General features: G+C 42.8%; 1 protein-coding gene and 2 non-coding genes across 3 annotated transcripts in view; all 3 read right to left on the minus strand.

Annotated features, from left to right (window-relative positions):
- The window catches only part of LOC126416914 (uncharacterized), a 306432-nt gene that overhangs the window by 61538 nt on the left and 225221 nt on the right, over positions 1-19673 (minus strand). The window contains exon 18 of the mRNA XM_050084797.1: positions 13702-13844. Coding sequence (XP_049940754.1) covers positions 13702-13844 — 143 coding nt within the window. The remainder of the gene's footprint in view (positions 1-13701; positions 13845-19673) is intronic.
- On the minus strand, positions 7149-7223 carry Trnas-uga (transfer RNA serine (anticodon UGA)). The gene has a single exon. It is a non-coding gene; the product is annotated as a tRNA-Ser (tRNA).
- Positions 7450-7524, minus strand: Trnas-uga (transfer RNA serine (anticodon UGA)). Its single transcript has one exon. It is a non-coding gene; the product is annotated as a tRNA-Ser (tRNA).

The raw sequence follows: 19673 nt of genomic DNA on the forward strand, positions 1-19673 counted from the left end.
GAAGTGTCAGTGACGACACTGATATGCAGCAGAACACCCGACACTTATTTCTGTCACTATCATTTTTACTTAAATTTATTTATTATTATTATAAATAAATTATATTATTATTATTAGGTGCGATTGGACTCTATCGGATCTCGCAAAACAGGGAGAGTAAAACACGCAGAGAAACCAGTACTCCAGCAACGACTGAGCAGTGCTGGTGCATGGAGGTAACAGCCGGTGTGGGCCAAGGCGGTGCTGTTGCTTCCGGAATACTGGTTTTTCTCCCTGTTTTACTCTCTCTCTCTTAATGCTAATCGCTAAAACGAATACCGAACTAGACGAATCTGAGACCGCTCTATCAAATGGGCACGTGAAATTCCGCTTTAAAAATCATTTTGTTTGTGCGGAAAATAAACCTACGCTTTCCGTGATACCGTGCATCGCGTGAAAGATGTGATGAGCAGTATTTGTCTTGGATGATTCAAGCTAAACATTGCAAAAACGAAATCGCAACTTCCGAATAAGAGCGAAAATGCACCGAGAACTCAGAGGGGCACCATATAATTATATATCCGCGAAGGAAGCTCAATACGTAGGCCTATTGAAACATTTTTTTTCTCGGTCAGCTTTGGTTGAAAAAATGCGGAATTTGCTGCGGAACATTGTGGAATATTCCCGCTCCAGTCGCTATAGTTTCATGAAGTTCAGATAATTGGTGGCGCTATACATAGCCCTCAAAATGGCATCTATAACGGAGGTGAGCTCCAAGCTGACAGCTGCCATTGAGTTTCTTTTGGCGGAAAACCAGAGTACCGCAGATATTCATTGGCGCTTTTAGAATGTCTACAGCATGGAGGTAAGAATAGAGGGACACGCCGTGACGTCACAGCTGTGAAGCTATGTGAAGCCGAGGGTAGCCATCTCAGTCAGACCAAAACATTGCTGCTGTAAGCTTGTGTGCATAGGCTTGTCACTCGCTTTTGGAAGGATTTTGCATTATTATGGTGACTTGTGTGGTATTCGGATGTACGAATCGTTCTGATAGTGATGCGAAATCGAAGGGAATAACATTTCGTGTGTAAGTTGTCTCGTTAAGTGTGATTTTACAACTTCATTGTGAATGAACGTGTGCTACATCTGTACTTGTACTATAGCGTGTTTTTCTCCTGTATGATTTTAATTTCCTAAAAATGAAAGTCGGAAAGCTCTGTGGGAGAATGCCGTGAGGAGGAAGAATTGGCGTGCGTCTAAGTGGAGCACTATATGTTCTCAGCATTTCCGAGAAGAGGACATAGACCGAACTTCCCTTTCAACAGTAAGGCTCCGAGAAAATGCTGTAGTTTTCCCTACACACCCAAAACATTTGCAAAAGGTATGTTAATTCAAAGAATTAAATTCTTAGTTTTCAAGTTCACGTTTCAGTATAATACGTACGTATCGTCGATAATCGAAGTGTTGAGTAACTCACTTTGTCTTCATCATGTACCAAATTAAAAGCTAACACTACATTAAATGGCGTAAAGTCTAGGCCTAAACAGGACACTATGTAGATTTGCCATTCTATGTACCGTATTTCAGTAAATATTGGTGGTAATGAACAGTGTTTCCCATTAGTGTAACGTAACTGAAATGTCCCAGTACGTATTACAAACAAGATGTATTTATGGGGCTTTGGAGGAAGGGTATAGCTAACTTAGTTTTCAGTTTCTATTATTTAGTTTGTGATACACGTTTATTACTGAATTAACAAAATTGTATCGTTTACATTGAAGACTAGCTATTCGTAATATTACATTAAAAACTATTTTTAATCAGAAGAGACGCGGAATTTCGCCTTTACGAGATTTTATTTTAAACAAAAACTTTGAAACAACCAATCTGATGACGTTACATGCGTATATGGTGCAATTAGCGACTGTAATACACGCAGCGCTATAGCACACTGGCAATGTTTTGGTCAGAGTGTCATGGCAGCAAGACACGCCCCCATAGCTTCAAAACGTAGTACGGCTGGGATACGTAGCGCCACCTCCCCTTATTCTTACCTCCATGGTCTACAGAGACATGGCAGTAAACAAAAGCACGGAGATTCATTGGGTGGGGCGTCTCTCACGATCGCAAACAGGTCGCACAAACATGTCCGCCCTCCCGCGTGCCGGCCGGCCACATACGGCTTTGACTCTTGCAGTGCTGATACGTGCGGACTCTCTCATTCGAAATGATCGACGGATCACGATGAAACACCTCGTTGACCAACTGGACGTCTCTGTTTGTAGTACTGACTCACTCGTCCATCAGTTGGGGTGCTAAAAGATGTGTGCCCACTTGGTTCCTCACCGTCTCACAGGACACCATAAAGAGCAATTAAAGACCGTCTGTGTGGAACTGCTTGTGCGTTACGAAGGAGGTAATCAATGTAGCAAGACCTTGGGTCCGACACAGACCCAGTAAAAGTAAAGTAGGCCCTCCTAGTAAGATGGCATAAGGCCGGCGCAATGAACGGAGATTATGTGGAAAAATAGAATTTTGTAGCCGAAAGACTAGAGAATAATACGGGGTGTTGGAATCCTGAATAAAACCAACCTGAATTCAAGGAAAAATGTGTTGTATTACTTACTGCACGCTCAATACTAAGTGACAGGGATAACAGGTAAGACAAATTAGGGTAATTCGTGGTTCGTGCTAGCCGTCTTATTTCATAATGAAACAGTACAACGATTGCATAATGATTGTAAAATGTAACCTTTGCATTGTAGAGAACAACGCCCTGTGGCAGTGATGGTTAAGAATTCTACACGCATACAGAGTTCTGGCTCGCGTGTGGAGTTCTGTCACGTGGCTGCACACTTCCCCTACTCTATCACGCCACGTTGTCAGAATAAGAAGAGGGAGGGAACAGCGATTTCACCGGATTTCATGCCAATGCAACTGAGCAAGGAACACTGAACATCTTGCATGCCGCCTGGTTTCATATTGTATTTTCAGTACGATTTAATTATTTTTTGCATTCTGAAGACATAGCATAGGGGCAGCATAGGGGCAGATGCATACAATTTCGCAGACCTCTGTCACTTAGAATGTCACGTAATCCTGATTCAACTACTTTCATAATCGAAAAAACTTTTCACTCACACACACACACACACACACACACACACACACACATGTTGATCAAAACATTGTATGACGTTTGCAACCTAATTAAGGAGAGTTAGGAACTCTTCCCGAGGAAAGCAACGTAGATCTCCTGAACAGTTGGAATTGTACTGCAAATCGATCAGTTCCATCTGCACATGTACAGGGGTACTTTGCAAACGGTTTCCAACACAGCTCAAAAACAGATTTTAAACTGGCAATTTTCTCAAAATATTTAGAAAACTGTTCCTGTAATTCTTTCAACGCTACCATGAGTTCTTCAAAAGTCGCGTTATCTTTAAACCCAGTGAGCTCATGGAAATGGTCAATTTTTTTGTCAGAAGTTGCTCCTTCTATAATGCGATTTTCCATTTATATGCATTCCCCCCACCCCATGAATCATGGACCTTGCCGTTGGTGGGAACGCTTGCGTGCCTCAGCTATACAGATAGCCGTACCGTAGGTGCAACCACAACGAACGGGTATCTATTGAGAGGCCAGACAAACGTGTGGTTCCTGAAGAGGGGCAGCAGCCTTTTCAATAGTTGCAGGGGCAACAGTCTGGATGACTGACTGATCTGGCTTTGTAACACTAACCATAACGGCCTTGCTCTGCTCGTACTGCGAACGGCTGAAAGCAAGGGGAAACTACAGCCGTAATAATTCCCGAGGGCATGCAGCTTTACAGTATGGTTAAATGATGATGGCGTCCACTTTGGCAAAATATTCCAGAGGTAAAATAGTCCCCCATTCGGATCTCCGGGCGGGGACTACTCAAGAGGATGTCCTTATCAGGAGAAAGAAAACTGGCGTGGAATGTCAGATCCCTTAATCGGGCAGGTAGGTTAGAAAATTTAAAAAGGAAAATGTATAGGTTAAAGTTAGATATAATGGGAATTAGTGAAGTTCGGTGGCAGGAGGAACAAGACTTACGGTCAGGCGAATACAGGCCTATAAATACAAAATCAAATAGGGGTAATGCAGGAGTAGGTATAATAACGGATAAAAAATAAGAGAGTGGGAAAGCTACTACAAACAGCATCGTAAACGCATTATTGTGGCCAACATAGACAGGAAGCCCACGCCTACGACAGTAGTACAAGTCTTTATGCCAACTAGCTCTGCAGATGAAGAAGAAATTGAAGAAATGTATGATGAGATAAAAGAAATTATTCAGATAGTGAAGGGAGACGAAAGTCATGGGTGACTGGAATTCGATACTAGGAAAAGGAATAGAAGGAAACATAGGAGGTGAATATGGATTCGGGGTAAGAAATGAAAGAGGAAGCCTCCTGGTGTAATTTTGCACAGAGCACAACGTAATCATAGCTAACACTTGGTTCAAGAATCATAAAAGAAGGTTGTATATATGGAAGAGGCCTGGAGATACTCGAAGGTTTCAGATCGATCATATAATGGTAAGACAGAGATTTAGGAACCAGGTTTTAAATTGTGAGACATTTCCAGGGGCAGATGTGGACTCTTACCACAATCTTTTGGTTATGAACTGTAGATTAAAACTGAAGAAACTGCAAAAAGATGGGAATTTAAGGAGATGGGATCTGGATAAACTGACATAACCAGAGGTTGTAGAGAGTTTCAGGGAGCGCATTAGGGATCGATTGAGAGGAATGGAAGAAAGAAATACAGTAGAAGAAGACTAGGTAGCTTTGAGGGATGAAATAGTGAAGACAGCAGAGGATCAAGTAGGTAAAAAGACGAGGGCTAGTAGAAATCCTTCGGTAACAGAAGATATATTGAATTTAATTGATGGAAGGAGAAAATATAAAAATGCATTAAATGAAGTAGGCAAAAAGGAATACAAACGTCTCAAAAATGCGATCGACAGGAAGTGCAAAATGGCTAAGCAAGGATGGCTAGAGGACAAATGTAAGGATGTAGAGGCATATCTCACTAGGGGTAAGATAGATACTGCCTACAGGAAAATTAAAGAGACCTTTGAAGAAAAGAAAAGCACTTGTATGAATTTCAAGAGCACAGATGGAAATCCAGTTCTAAGCAAAGAAAACAGAAAGGTGGGAGGAGTATATAGAGGGTCTGCACAAGGGTGATGTACTTGAGGACAATATTATGGAAATGGAAGAGGATGTAGATGAAGATGAATGGGAGATATGATACTGCGTGAAGAGTTCGACAGAGCACTGAAAGACCTAAGCCGAAACAAGGCCCCGGGAATAGACAACATTCCATTAGAACTACTGATAGCCTTGGGAGAACCAGCCACAACAAAACTCTACAATCTGGTGAGCAAGATGTATGAGACAGGCGAAATACTCTCACACTTCAAGAAGAATATAATAATTCCAATCCAAAGAAAGCAGGTGTTGACAGATGTGAAAATTACCGAACTATCAGTTTAATAAGCCACGGCTGCAAAATACTAACACGAATTCTTTACAGACGAATCAAAAAGCCGACCTCGAGGAAGATCAGTTTTCGTAGAAATGTTGGAACACGTGAGGCAATACTGACCCTACGACTTATCTTAGAAGAAGGATTAAGGAAAGGCAAACTTACGTTTCTAGCATTTGTAGACTTAGCGAAAGCATTTGACAATGTTGACCGGAATACTCTCTTTCAAATTCTGAAGGTGGCAGGGGTAAAATACAGGGAGCGAAAGGCTATTTACAATTTGTACAGAAACCAGATGGCAGTTATAAGAGTCCAGAGGCATGAAAGGGAAGCAGTGCTTGGGAAGGGAGTGAGACAGAGTTGTAGCCTGTACCCGATGTTATGCAATCTGTATATTGAGCAAGCAGTATAGGAAACAAAAGAAAAATTCGGAGTAGGAATTAAAATCCATGGAGAAGAAATAAAAATTTTAAGGTTCGCCGATGACATTGTAATTCTGTCACAGACGGCAAAGGACATGGAAGAGCAGTTGAACGGAATGTACAGTTTCTTGAAAAGAGGATATAAGATGAATATCAACAAAAGCAAAACGAGGATAAAGGAATGTAGTCGAATTAAATGGAGTGATGCTGAGAGAATTAGATTAGGAAATGAGACACTTAAAGTAGTAAAGGAGATTTGCTATTTGGGGAGCAAAATAACTGATGATGGTCGAAGTAGAGAGGACATATAATGTAGACTGGCAATGTCAAGGAAAGCATTTCTGAAGAAGAGAAATTTGTTAACATCGAGTACAGATTTACGTGTCAGGAAGTCGTTTCTGAAAGTATTTGTATGGAGTGTAGCCATGTATGGAAGGAAACGTGGACGATGAATAATTTGGACAAGAAGAGAATAGAAGCTTTCGAAATGTAGTGCTACAGAAGAATACTGAAGATTAGATTGGTACATCACATAACTAATGAGGAGGTATTGAATAGAATTAGGGAGAAGAGAAATTTGTGGCACACCTAGACTAGAAGAAGGGATCGGTTGGTAGGACATGTTCTGAGACATCGAGGGATCACCAATTTAGTATTGGAGGGCAGCGTGGAAGGAAAAATTCGTAGAGGGAGACCAAGAGATGAATACCCTAAGCAGATTCAGCAGGATGTAGGTTGTAGGTACTGGGAGATGAAGGAGCTTGCACAGGATAGTGTAGCAAGGAGAGCTGCATCAAACCAGTCTCTGGAGTGAAGGCCACAACAACAACACGCATTCCCACCAAATAACAAATAAGTTTCCAGAATGAGATTTTCACTCTGCAGCGGAGTGTGCGCTGATACGAAACTTCCCAGTAGATTAAAACTGTGTGACCGACCGACACTCGAACTCGGGACCTTTGCCTTTCGCGGGCAAGTGCTCTACCAACTGAGCTACCGAAGCACGACTCACGCCCGGTACTCACAGCTTTACTTCTGCCAGTACCTCGTCTCCTACCTTCCAAACTTTACAGAAGCTCTCCTGCGAACCTTGCAGAACTAGCACTCCTGAAAGAAAGGATATTGCGGAGACATGGCTTAGCCACAGCGTGGCGGATGTTTCCAGAATGAGATTTTCACTCTGCAGCGGAGTGTGCGCTGATATGAAACTTCCTGGCCGATTAAAACTGTGTGCCCGACCGAGACTCGAACTCGGGACCTTTGCCTTTCACGGGCAAGTGCTCTACCAACTGAGCTACCGAAGCACGACTCACGACCGGTACTCACAGCTTTACTTCTGTCAGTACCTCGTCTCCTACCTTCCAAACTTTACAGAAGCTCTCCTGCGAACCTTGCAGAACTAGCACTCCTGAAAGAAAGGATATTGCGGAGACATGGCTTAGCCACAGCCTGGGGGATGTATCCAGAATGAGATTTTCACTCTGCAGCGGAGTGTGCGCTGATATGAAACTTCCTGGCAGATTAAAACTGTGTGCCCGACCGAGACTCGAACTCGGGACCTTTGCCTTTCACGGGCAAGTGCTCTACCAACTGAGCTACCGAAGCACGACTAACGCCCAGTACTCACAGCTTTACTTCTGCCAGCACATCGTCTCCCATTCCTGAAAGAAAGGATATTGCGGAGACATGGCTTAGCCACAGCCTGGGGAATGTTTCCAGAATGAGATTTTCACTCTGCAGCGGAGTGTGCGCTGATATGAAACTTCCTGGCAGCCACGTCTCCGCAATATCCTTTCTTTCAGGAGTGCTAGTTCTGCAAGGTTCGCAAGAGAGGCTCTGGCTCTGAGCACTATGGGACTTAACATCTGTGGTCATCAGTCCCCTAGAACTTAGAACTACTAAAACCTAACTAACCTAAGGAAATCACACACATCCATGCCTGAGGCAGGATTCGAACCTGCGACCGTAGCAGTCGCGCTGTTGCGGACTGAGCGCCTAGAATCGCTAGACCACCACGGGCGGCTCGCAGGAGAGCTTCTGTAAAGTTTGGAAGGTAGGAGACGAGGTACTGGCAGAAGTAAAGCTGTGAGTACCGGTCGTGAGTCGTGCTTCGGTAGCTCAGTTGGTAGAGCACTTGCCCGCGAAAGGCAAAGGTCCCGAGTTCGAGTCTCGGTCGGGCACACAGTTTTAATCGGCCAGGAAGTTTCATATCAGCGCACACTCCGCTGCAGAGTGAAAATCTCATTCTGGAAACATCCCCCAGGCTGTGGCTAAGCCATGTCTCCGCAATATCCTTTCTTTCAGGAGTGCTAGTTCTGCAAGGTTCGCAGGAGAGCTACTGTAAAGTTTGGAAGGTAGGAGACGAGGTACTGGAAGAAGTAAAGCTGTGAGTACCGGGCGTGAGTCGTGCTTCGGTAGCTCAGTTGGTAGAGCACTTGCCCGCGAAAGGCAAAGGTCCCGAGTTCGAGTGTCGGTCGGGCACACAGTTTTAATCTGCCAGGAAGTTTCAACAAATAAGTTGTTTCTCAGCTTGCGACGTCTTGCTGTGGGTACTGTGTAGTCAAGCCCACTTAAAGTACGAGGTCTACAGTCCATTCTGGATGTTCTAATTATCGTTTTAGATTTCATAAATTCAACAATAGCGGGTCTTAATCGAAAAATCGTTCCAAGCATACATACTGACTTCGCCAACGTTCTTTGCATTAATATATAACGTCTCCATACTCTGTAGCAACTGATGATGTAATAACGCTTGTACCTTCAGAAAATTTACTATTCATAGCACGAGTTTCACCGCGTGCTCCACGCCTGCTAATTTAGCACAAAGTGCATCCTACTTTACAGAACAATGAACCCAATGCAAATAGTCTGTCGACTGCTGTAATTTTTTGCTCTTTCATCAACAAATAAATCTTTAAATTCTTTTTTCATGGTGTTGCAATGCCATTCCATAGCAGATTTGCGGTAGCTGTCGATTATACGATTGCATAATAGATACTGAGAATTCTCATCCTTTCCTAATGCGATTCATTTTTCAAGTTTGGGATGATAGATCGCTATACTGCCTCTTTTTGTGCAAACAACAATTGGAACCGTGAACTTCCTTTATACCACAAATCAATAGCAAGATAAACGGCGCTTACACCACGATTCCAACACAACGATTCTGTTGAACTGAAGAAAATCGTGCCAAAAACGAAATGTTTCCCCAAATTCGGGAAGAAACAGTGTCACTTCGCAGTGCTAAACGAAACGTCGCGGCGTAACGAGTAGTTCAGGGAAGGACCGAGCGAAGCCGAGACCCGCCGAGACATGCTGAGTCTCATAGTACACGCGTGTAGCACATCGTGCATGCATGAAGTTCGCAGGCTGTGGTAGACCTTTTCTTATGAAGTGGATGGACATGGGAAACGCTAGAGGCGTGTGTAGTGATGTAGAGAACGTCATAGGCTTGAGCACTTTATCGCTGTACCTTAATACAAATATAGGGGAAACGAACTCGATTACCATCTCTTGGAACCGACGTTGTATTGCTCAGTTACGAAGGTTGACAGGAACCGAAGAACAAAATTGACCTGTCAAATTCGTGTTGTCTATGCATGAAAGATAAAATTGGAGATGTGAAAGCAGAAGGCAGTAAGCCTGAGAGTTAGCTTATAAAACCTCATAGCCTACGAAATACTGTGAAAACTAATTATCAAAACATTGACCAAAATAATCCGTTTCAGCAAAGAAGGACAAAACTCGAAGTCATCAGAGACGGAGCACAAGCTCGGATTGTGTTAGGGACGTGTAAAGAAATCGCCCATGCCCTTGCAAACGAACCACAGCGGTTTAGGGAAATCACGGAAAACCTAAATCTGGATAGCCGCACGCGGGTCTGAACCGTCGTCCTCCCAAATGCGAGTCCAGTGTGCTAACCACTGCGTCACCACGCTCGGTTGCATTTTTATGATTGAGAACATTCTCCTTGACTCCATCCTCGGACGTTGGCACAACCGGCTCGCTCGTTATTATCTTTGGAAGAGTCTGAGTAAAGGAGTCTAAAATGTCGCTACAGTTGAGCGGCCTAATGTAATGCACAGCGATAAAAATGGAGATTTATGTCGTCTTTGGCGGAGCAATAAAAGTTCATCTTGGCTACTAGTCGGCGAATGCATGGGGTGAGTGGGTCGTTAAGTGGGAGTCTTGCATGTAGATCGTCGGGAGACATTTGAAACTCTTGTCGGGGATTTTCAATTTGTACTGCTGCTGGTCGTCCTATTGTAAGGCAGTTTATGACTAATCGGGCAATGAGCCGTAAAAAAAGAAGTGTCCAGGTAATGCTAGGCAAAGAATCAGCGATGATGGAAACAGTGGGACTAGACTTTCAAAGAGATGAATTAAAGACACAGTTGGGACGCCGCACCATGAAGAAATGGGAAGAAAATGGCAAAATATTACACAGTACAACGAAGTATAACATCCAAGAACACGACCAAGATCTGACAGACATCGCTGAGAACCTCAGAAATTAAAGTCATTGCCTTATGCATTATGCGAACTGGACATAATAAAATTATTCATGAAGAACAACCCCCGTACTGCGTCTTTGGAGCAAACCTAATGGTTTTGCATATCGTCAAAGATTACACAGATCTGCATGACATGCGACGTCACTTGGACCTAGGAAACCACTTAGCCTAGATTCTAGTGGCTGACTCGCCTACACGGGATTCCTTTCTTCATACTGAACCACTCCCATTCATATGCAGTCAAATTACTAAGTGGCACTACCAACACACCTCGTTAGATCTCTTGCCTCCCACAACGTATTCGTCGCTTCAGTCGACTTACCCACACAACTCTGTGCACTACCTGGTGCGAGTCCACACCTATGGCTGGGTGCTAGGTTGGATACTGGGCAGAGTTACTGCCACCCTTGGTGAGATGCTCTTCAAGGTATTAGAGTGACCCTCCAACGCCACGCCAATCGTCTTCGCCTCCGGACTGAGACCAGCCTCGTTTTATAAGAAGATATAATCTAAGTACTTGCCCAGGAGCATTTTCATCCACAAATCTCTTCCACTTCTGTTCTACCTCAGCGGGCACTGGTGCACCCATGTAGGTGGAACCTCTTCCACTGTAGTTGGCCATCACTCCTTTACCTCAGGGCGTCCTCTCCGTGCAGGTGACTATATATGAGAGCACTGCAAACACGTGTCCTGTCTGCATGGTGTTCACTCGCCCATGGTGTACGAGAAAGAGGGAGCATAAACTACACACGGCTTGGCAAAAGTTGCTGAAAATCAGCGACACTACCTTGCCAAATGCCACAGCCGCATGTGCGGCTCGCGTAGCCACAGAGCAATCACTTGGATGTGCAGAAAAGAGAAATGATCGTGTGGCATTGTTGGCCGGGGACCCCAACCGGGGAAGTTCGGCCGACGAGTGGAAGGCTTATTTCAGCCGACGCCACGTTGGGCGACTTGCATGCCGATGATGAGAATGAAATGATGTTAATGAGGACAACACAACACCAGTCCACAAGCGAAGAAAATCTCCAGCCGAACCAGGTTCAGAAATGGCTCAAATGGCCTTAAGCACTATGGGACTTAACAGCTGAGGTCATCAGTCCCCTAGACTTAGAACTACTTAAACCTAACTAACCTAAGGACATCACAAACTTCCATTCCCAAGGCAGGATTCGAACCTGCGGCAGAGCAGCAGCGTGGTTCCGGACTGAAGTGCCTAGAACCGCTCCGTTACAGCGGAGTATGGCGAATGCCCGGTGAACATCATCTGCCAGCGTGTGTAGTGTCAAAAGTAAAATTCGGAGGCGGTGGAGTTATGGTGTGGTCGTGTTTCTCATGGAGGGGGTGGCACCCCTTGTTGTTTTGCGTGGCACTATTACAGCACTTGCCTACGTTGATGTTTTAAGCATCTTCTTGCTTCCCACTGTTGAACATCAATTCGGGGATGGCGATTGCATCAACACGATCGAGCACCTCTTCATAATGCGTAGCCCGTGGCGAAATAATTACACGACAATAACATCCCTGTAATGGACTGAACTGCACAGAGTCCGGACCTGAATCCTATAGAGCACCTTTGGGAAGTTTTGGAACCCTGACTTCATGCCAGGCCACACCGACCGACATCGATACCTCTCCTCAGTGCAGCACTCGGTGAGAATGGGCTGCCAACCCCAAGAAACCTTCCAGCACCTGATTGAAAGTATGCCTGCGCGAGTGGACGCTGTCATCAAGACTAAGGGTTGGCCAACACCATATTTAATTCCAGCATTACCTATGGATGGCGCCACGAACTTGTAAGTCACCCGCAACCAGATGTCCTGATACCTTTGATCAAATAGCATATAAAAGAAACTGCTGAAGATGTAGAAAATAATGGTTATGTTGGATTGAAGAGTACAGCTGGCAAGTTACAGTAATCAAAGAGAAACGTATAAAATTACATTTTGAATTTCTGTGCACACACGTCATTCATAACTGATCTATTTTCCTAATACAGCCTAATAATTACTGTGTATTTTGAAAACATGGATAGCTTAATGGCAACAATTTCAAAAATTAATAAAATTTAAAAAAACAGGTCAAATGTTTTGTGAAATGATTTGTCTAAAAGTAAGAAATAAAACAGGTTAAAGAAACATTTGATACACATCTGAATGATGCTCGAAAACAAATATAGCAAATGAGACTGCGCTGTTTGCATAATTCACCATACAAATATCCTCTAATATGCTTTAAAATTCTAAGATTCTACGTTAAACACTGAACTTCAAATTCTCAATGGGCACCTCATTTGCTGTTCGTGATTTCGAGCATCATTCAAAGACGTGACAAATGCTTTTCTAATCTGTTTTATTTCTTACTTTTAGACAAATCATTTCACACAACATTTGACCATTTTTATTTCAGTTTTTCCATTGGCAGTTAAATATCAACCAATGTAACTTTTTGTGCGCCTTGACGAGATGAACTTTCTGACTCTTCATCCACACCTAGCAAACGCTCTTCGTGAAATATTTCAGTTTTCCTTCAAATCGATAAATAATTTTGCTTAATTATCCTGATTACTTTCAAGCAATTAAATCTTTTTTGTAAAACTAGACGTTACTCTGGTCAATTTGATAGCCCATATGTCCATTTCCAGCATTTCGATTGCTTACGAAAACTCAAATAAAAAATTTCTCTCGAATCATTATTTACCCTGATTATGCTCCAACTATTAATTTTATTTCATCAAGTAAAACCGCCGTAGATTTTTTATTCAAAAACACCTGGACACATTTACGCCATCCATGACTGAGAAGTTTCCAATTTTTTATACATGCTTTACTAGTTGTTCATTTGCCCATTTCATGTTCAAAGTAGTCGCGTTTTACAGAGTAGAGAAGGCTGAAGTTTAAAATTCTAACGCTACTCATGTCTTTCTGGAGGAGACGTAGCGCTGGCAGGGAATCAACCTCGGACTGATGTGATTTGAAGAAGCAACGGAAAATCTAAGTCAGGATGCATCGGCGGGGATTTTAATTCCCACTCCTTAACGAGTTCGGTGTGTTAACCATTGTGCTGCTTTATTTTGCTGTTTAATACAAGTACATTCGACACCCTGGCTATATTGCTACATTTCTCGAGTATCGTTCAAGCTGTTCAACTGTAAGGCTCAAAAACCTTCACGGTTGCATAATTGGGAGCGCGTATCAGTGCATACACGGATAGAACAAGAACAAATGTTTTAATCTCGGGGCAGAGCCTGGACGCCGTCGGTAACTTACCTGGAGGTTCGCAGTTTGCGGTCCACATCATCTCCCCATCCTCAATGCCCACGCTAAAAAAGTACGCCACAAGTGGCTCCTTGGTGTCCACTGCCAGGAACAGCAGCCCATTCCACCACACCAACAGCTTCGTCTCTGTCCACCTACACAGAGTGGTAAATAATATGGACAGTACAATAAAACTATGAATAAACTGGTTACTACATAAACAAAACAAAAATGGCAAATTCCAGCATGCTGGAGTAGCTTGGGTCAGCAACTTCTGTTAATCAGTAGAACGAAAAACCGGTTTAAGTTGCAAATTAGTTGTCATTTACTATCCAGTTGTGTGTGACCGTTTATTGAAACTCCCTTTCTCTCAGGAACAGATGGACATCTGAAGTTGAAATATATGCCACATACATAGGTCTATGGTACCTTGGAAGTGTAAAAATTTTAAGCTTCTACGTCAATGTGATCAAAAGATAGAGCCTTTTGTCACATATTTGCACACCTTGCCATTATTGATATCGATAATAGGCAAAAATCACCGAAATTCTCTTGTCCCGGGATGGATGAACGGTCTGTACATATAAATAAGTTCCTTCTAAACCTTCGGTGCGCGAGTCCTACTTGCACTTAACCGGATTTTTTAAATTAAAAACACATTTATTTTTCGACGTAATCCCTTGTTAACTGCACTTTTTCCAACGTACTTCCAGTGACTAAGCGCGATTCTGAGAGGTCTGCATGTCTCTCATTTGCCATAAGCTTATTAGACGTAACACTTTTCCAACTGTACATCTTGTTAGACATGACAATAAACCAGAAGTCAGATGGTGCCAATTCTGGCTAATAGTTTGGAATCCCAATATTACATACTTCAAATTTCTCTGCTTCTGCATTGCCAAAGGATATTTATAGATATATTTTATGTAAATGTTGCGCCACAACTTGTACATATTTAAAGAACGCTCGCTGCTGTTCGATAAAAGGTTTATATTAATTATCAGTTCCAACCACACAAATCGTTGCCCTCACAGAGTTGTTAAAAGTAACAAGAACATAACGAGTACCGTAGTTCGTTGATTTATTTTCAAGGTCAAAATGCTTGAGTCACTATGCCAGAGGCATTTCGTGTAAAAGAGGCCAACATAGAACTACACGGGAAAAGTTAATTGAAAAACATGGATTCCTCATACAAAGCTGTTAGCAAACACATATTTGGTATGACCTCTCAGGTTTTTCGGGGTGATTCATGGTGTGCTTCCGGGGGTTCTGCCGAGTTATTGTTTCTATTTTATCCACTGTATTTTGAAGACTGGCCCAGCTATCCTCTTCAGGTGGAACAAATCATCCAGAAGGACACCATTAATGTCGGGTGGTTCTAATTAAAATGCAGATACTCACGGAGATACAGCGAGGGCTGTACTTATCGTATGCCAGCGAAACTTAGTAGGTATGCTAATACGTTAATGCGGAACCGGTTTATGATGGAAAAAAATTAGTTCCAATTTGGGCCACCGGATGCAAATCTGGCGCTGTACATTGTTTATACAACAATATGAAATCCACACAGTATCTGACAAGCCATAACGTGACTGAACAGTATGGCTATCGAGAGGAGAGACAGTGCGCTGTTAGTGAAACTGTTTTAGGTGAACGACAGCAGCTACAGTGCTGCATAGAGAGGATCGCCGACTGAAAGCTCTCAGGACAGGACCGATGCCATTAAATAGTTTCAAGGAGATGACAATGAAAGTCGGAAACACGGCTGAGTTGGTGTGGCACCTGGAAGAGGGAGGCGCTCTATCCCAGTAGAAGTTATTGACGAGACTGCTGTTGCTGTAACTGACCGTGCAGCACGTGCCCTGGATAGAGTGCTCGTACAATGTAACGAGAATCGTCCGTTCTTTGTCAAAAGTATGCAAAGTTTTGCGGTCTTTTTTACACTGCTAACGGCACAAGATGCAGACGGTGCAGCAACTGAAACCTCATGGTCTGCAGCAACGTTCTGAACTTGCTCTTCCGTTTCTGGAATGGATCGAAGTTGATGATAATTGGTCATGCAATATTCTACAGCGTGACAAGGCAGTTTCTCACTACAGAGTGCAGTGAACACATTGAACTGCCGAATTTGGGGTACTGTTAAACGGGGTGTTGCTCACGAAGAGCTGTTGCAATCGCCGTATACGACTGTGTGGTGTGGATTTACAAGCATCTTTATTCTCTGTCCGTTATTCTTTGAAGGAAATACACCCAGAGGCAGTGGTGACTGCTGTGTAAGAGCACAAGAGGCATGTGAAGACCTAACCTTACGACACCTTGCGGATTTATTGGTTATTTTTCTTTGAATGCTGTCAAACGTAACATAGATGCTACAATCTGGAAGATACACCACTTAAATCTGCTGTCAGTTGTGCAAGTTTTAAAGTGCTTCTGTGCATGCGCAATTCGCGTGACATAATTGCCTTATGGGCTACATACATAAGGATTTGATAAAAAAAAAGAGAGAAAGAAACGTGTACATAGCTAGACTTTGTCACTCAGCTGGAAGTTTACGTCAGTGCCACCAGGTGGTAGCACACTGCGACAGATTTTTATCCCCGTTCGCTTGGCATAAATCGTGGTAGATGATGGCACACACCGCAGATATGCTTATTCTCACCATATACTGTAGTACAAGTAGATCAGACTTCAGAATATGCTTAAGTTGTACCGACAGTAAACCTATTTTGTGGGTTTCTGAATGAGTTGTAGTCTATTAAGGCGCTTACAAGGGAAATTCCCCATCCCCCCCCCCCCCCCGCCCCAGATTTAGTGATAAGATGGCCCAGTGGATAGCCAATCAAAAGCTGAACACTGATCAAGAATGAAAACTGCAAGACGTGTACTGAACTGTGAAAAAAATTAAATAAATAGAAACTGTGAATGGTCCAAGCTTTATAAATGCAACATGGAGCCAACTGAAATAGTGATGGTGTCTTGGTTAAGTGGTTATGGTGTTGGACAACGAAGTGGATGAGTTGGATTCAAAACTCTGTCGTGCTATTTATTTATTTAGCAACCTGATGAACTGTCCATCCGGTCATTGAAATGTTTGCTCTCTTTCTGAGTCTTGGCAGTTGTCATACTATACATTGGTTTGAATATGAGTCATGTGGTAAGAAAATATTAGCGTCGCAAGCAAATGTGATAAATAGTGAAAGCAGGCGAGATACCACATAGACGTCTCACACAAATGAAGACAACAAATAAACGACAAATGTTACAAAAAAACGAATTCAAGAGTCAAAACTTCAACGCAAATTCCAAAACGTTAAAAACGAATATTTTGTTAGGCACAGGGAAAACTAACTCTGTGACTGTGAAACTATTGCGTTCATTTATTGCAGTTTGTGAGTCAAAATATTATGTTTTCCTCATTTCCTTGGGAGTGACCACATTCACATTCATACGAACACCTGAATCAGGCAGGGAGGCATATCTCACTCACTCACTCATCAGGCGTACAAATCTGTAGCATCGATAGGAGATTCCTATCATATGATACGTGCACTGTCACGAATGCAGTGTATGAGGCACCAAATGTTACCTGGTGGAGGATTCGATTGACTTGTCGCCTTGTCATGAAACGTTTGCGGTTCCCAGTCGAAAGTGACTTCCTTTCCGGCTGCTAATAGAGTAGTTCTGCAGAATCAACCTTCATTCATTATAGTCCCCTTCTACACACCTCGCTATTGCAAACGGACGTTACACCACGCAGGCACAAGTCTGAAGACAGCGAAAAGCGGAAAAAAAGAAGAAGAAAGAAAGAAAGAAATGTCACTTTGAACATAGCTCGCCCACTCTGCAGTCCAACATTGTGGCCATTTAATCACGATACTGTGGCTATTCTACGATACTCGATGTTGCACTTGTTAAACTTGGATCGTTCACTATTTCTATTTTGCTTTTTTTTTCACAGTTCAGTACACCTTCTTCCTGTTTTCATGCTTAATCTATGTTCAGTTTTATACTATATCTTAAGTGGGTGCGATAGGGAGTTTCGCTTGTGAGAAGCATATGGGCCTAAAGGACATAACCGTCCATTGTGAGGCTGTAGCATTTATTCATGCTTCTGAAATCTGTTGATCTTATGGTGAGTCAGGGTTATCTCTGCCGTAGGCCCACATTGTATATAAGAAAATTCACGTAAAGCTTTATTACTGGTTTCCAAATGTTCAAATGTGTGTGAAATCTTACGAGACTTAACTGCTAAGGTCATCAGTCCCTAAGCTTACACACTACTTAACCTAAATTATCCTAAGGACAAACACACACACACCCATTCCCGAGGGAGGACTCGAACCTCCGCCAGGACCAGCCGCACAGTTCATGACTGCAGCGCCTGAGACTGCTCGACTAATCCCGCGCAGCTGCTGGTTTCTCTGATATTCACTTAAATGTGTGATCGACGGCTGTGTGCTTTAGGCCCTTCTGGATCTCAGCGTCTCATTTGTACTCTAATCAAGTGACCATGTTGGAAGATATTACTACTTGAGTTTAATCATTTCCGCAAATGGGACTAGGTGTTTGTAGTTGATTGTTTACTGTGCGTAAATTGGCTTCCGTGTACAATGTCAACGTGAACTATATTGAATCTATTTTAAATGCTAACAGAAAAGTAAAGCGTGAGGACAGGTCATGCGTGGGCAGCTCAGTCGGTAGAGCACTTACCCGCGAAAGACAAAGGTCCCGAGTTCGAGTCTCGGTCCGGCATGCAGCTTTAATCTGTCAGGAAGTTTGATATCAGCGCACGCTCCGCTGCAGAGTGAAAATCTCATTCTAGAAAGAGAAAAGTAAATTACCGGGAAAAGCTAGCCATGTAGGAACTACCGCGGGACTGCTACGGTCGCAGGTTCGAATCCTGCCTCGGGCATGGGTGTGTGTGATGTCCTTAGGTTAGTTAGGTTTAAGTAGCTCTAAGTTCTAGGGGACTTATGACCTAAGATGTTGAGTCCCATAGTGCTCAGAGCCATTTGAACCATTTTTGTAGGAACTAGGGCCTCCGGGAACAGGTCCTTTGATTGAGAGAGTGACGAAATCAAATAAGCGTGACAACAAGTGAACATTTAACAAAAAAGTATACAGTTAGCACATGTTGTTGTGTGGTGGAGCGTAAGAATATCTGATTTTCAGCTCGATAGTAAGTTCGTGAACTAATACATCTGTTAGGGATCTTGTACATCGGTTCGAAAAAATGGAAAAGCACGAAAACTCCCACTTAGACAAAAATGCGAAAATATGAGTTGGAAAGCTTACACATTATTTCGTTATTTACCTACACTATACTTAATTATGTACAAAACAACAAAATTCAACAAAAACAATTCTTTCTTTTGTCAGATTAAGTTATGCATACTATTATTATTACTACTGTTACCATTATTGGCAGCGGCTGTAGTTGTATAAATTTGTTGATAATCATAACTGTTTTACAGCAGATGCTATTAATTTGACACTCTCAGATTTTTCTGAATCTAAAAATTTGTGAACACCCAGAACGTACACTCACGAGCACCACTGCCCGGAGGGTCTGTCAGGCATACCGTGACGTCTGCACATTGTCGAGATCTCATTGTACATAGTGTGATTATTGCTTTCGAAGAGCGCACCGCTGTGGAAACGACAGTTTTCATACAAGATTGGGCAACACTTCATGTCGCTCACTCAGTGAAAGATCTGCTTATTGCAATTTTCTACGAACATATTGTCTCCAGAGGTTTTCCAGATGCAATGTTACTTTTGGCTGTAGACATACCTAAAAGAACGCGTTTGCCAAAGACACATTTGGTCTCTTCCTGAGATGAAGGTCAATATACAAGAACACGTTGTTCAGATTCCAGCAGCTGTTGATGAATTTTTACGGATGTAACATCTCGTTGACGTCTTCGGTGTTCATATTGAACAAATTGGTTAGCGGCGATTAATAGTAAAATCAAAATTATGCC

Source organism: Schistocerca serialis, chromosome 8 (assembly GCF_023864345.2).
Source record: "Schistocerca serialis cubense isolate TAMUIC-IGC-003099 chromosome 8, iqSchSeri2.2, whole genome shotgun sequence".
Classification (NCBI taxonomy): domain Eukaryota; kingdom Metazoa; phylum Arthropoda; class Insecta; order Orthoptera; family Acrididae; genus Schistocerca; species Schistocerca serialis.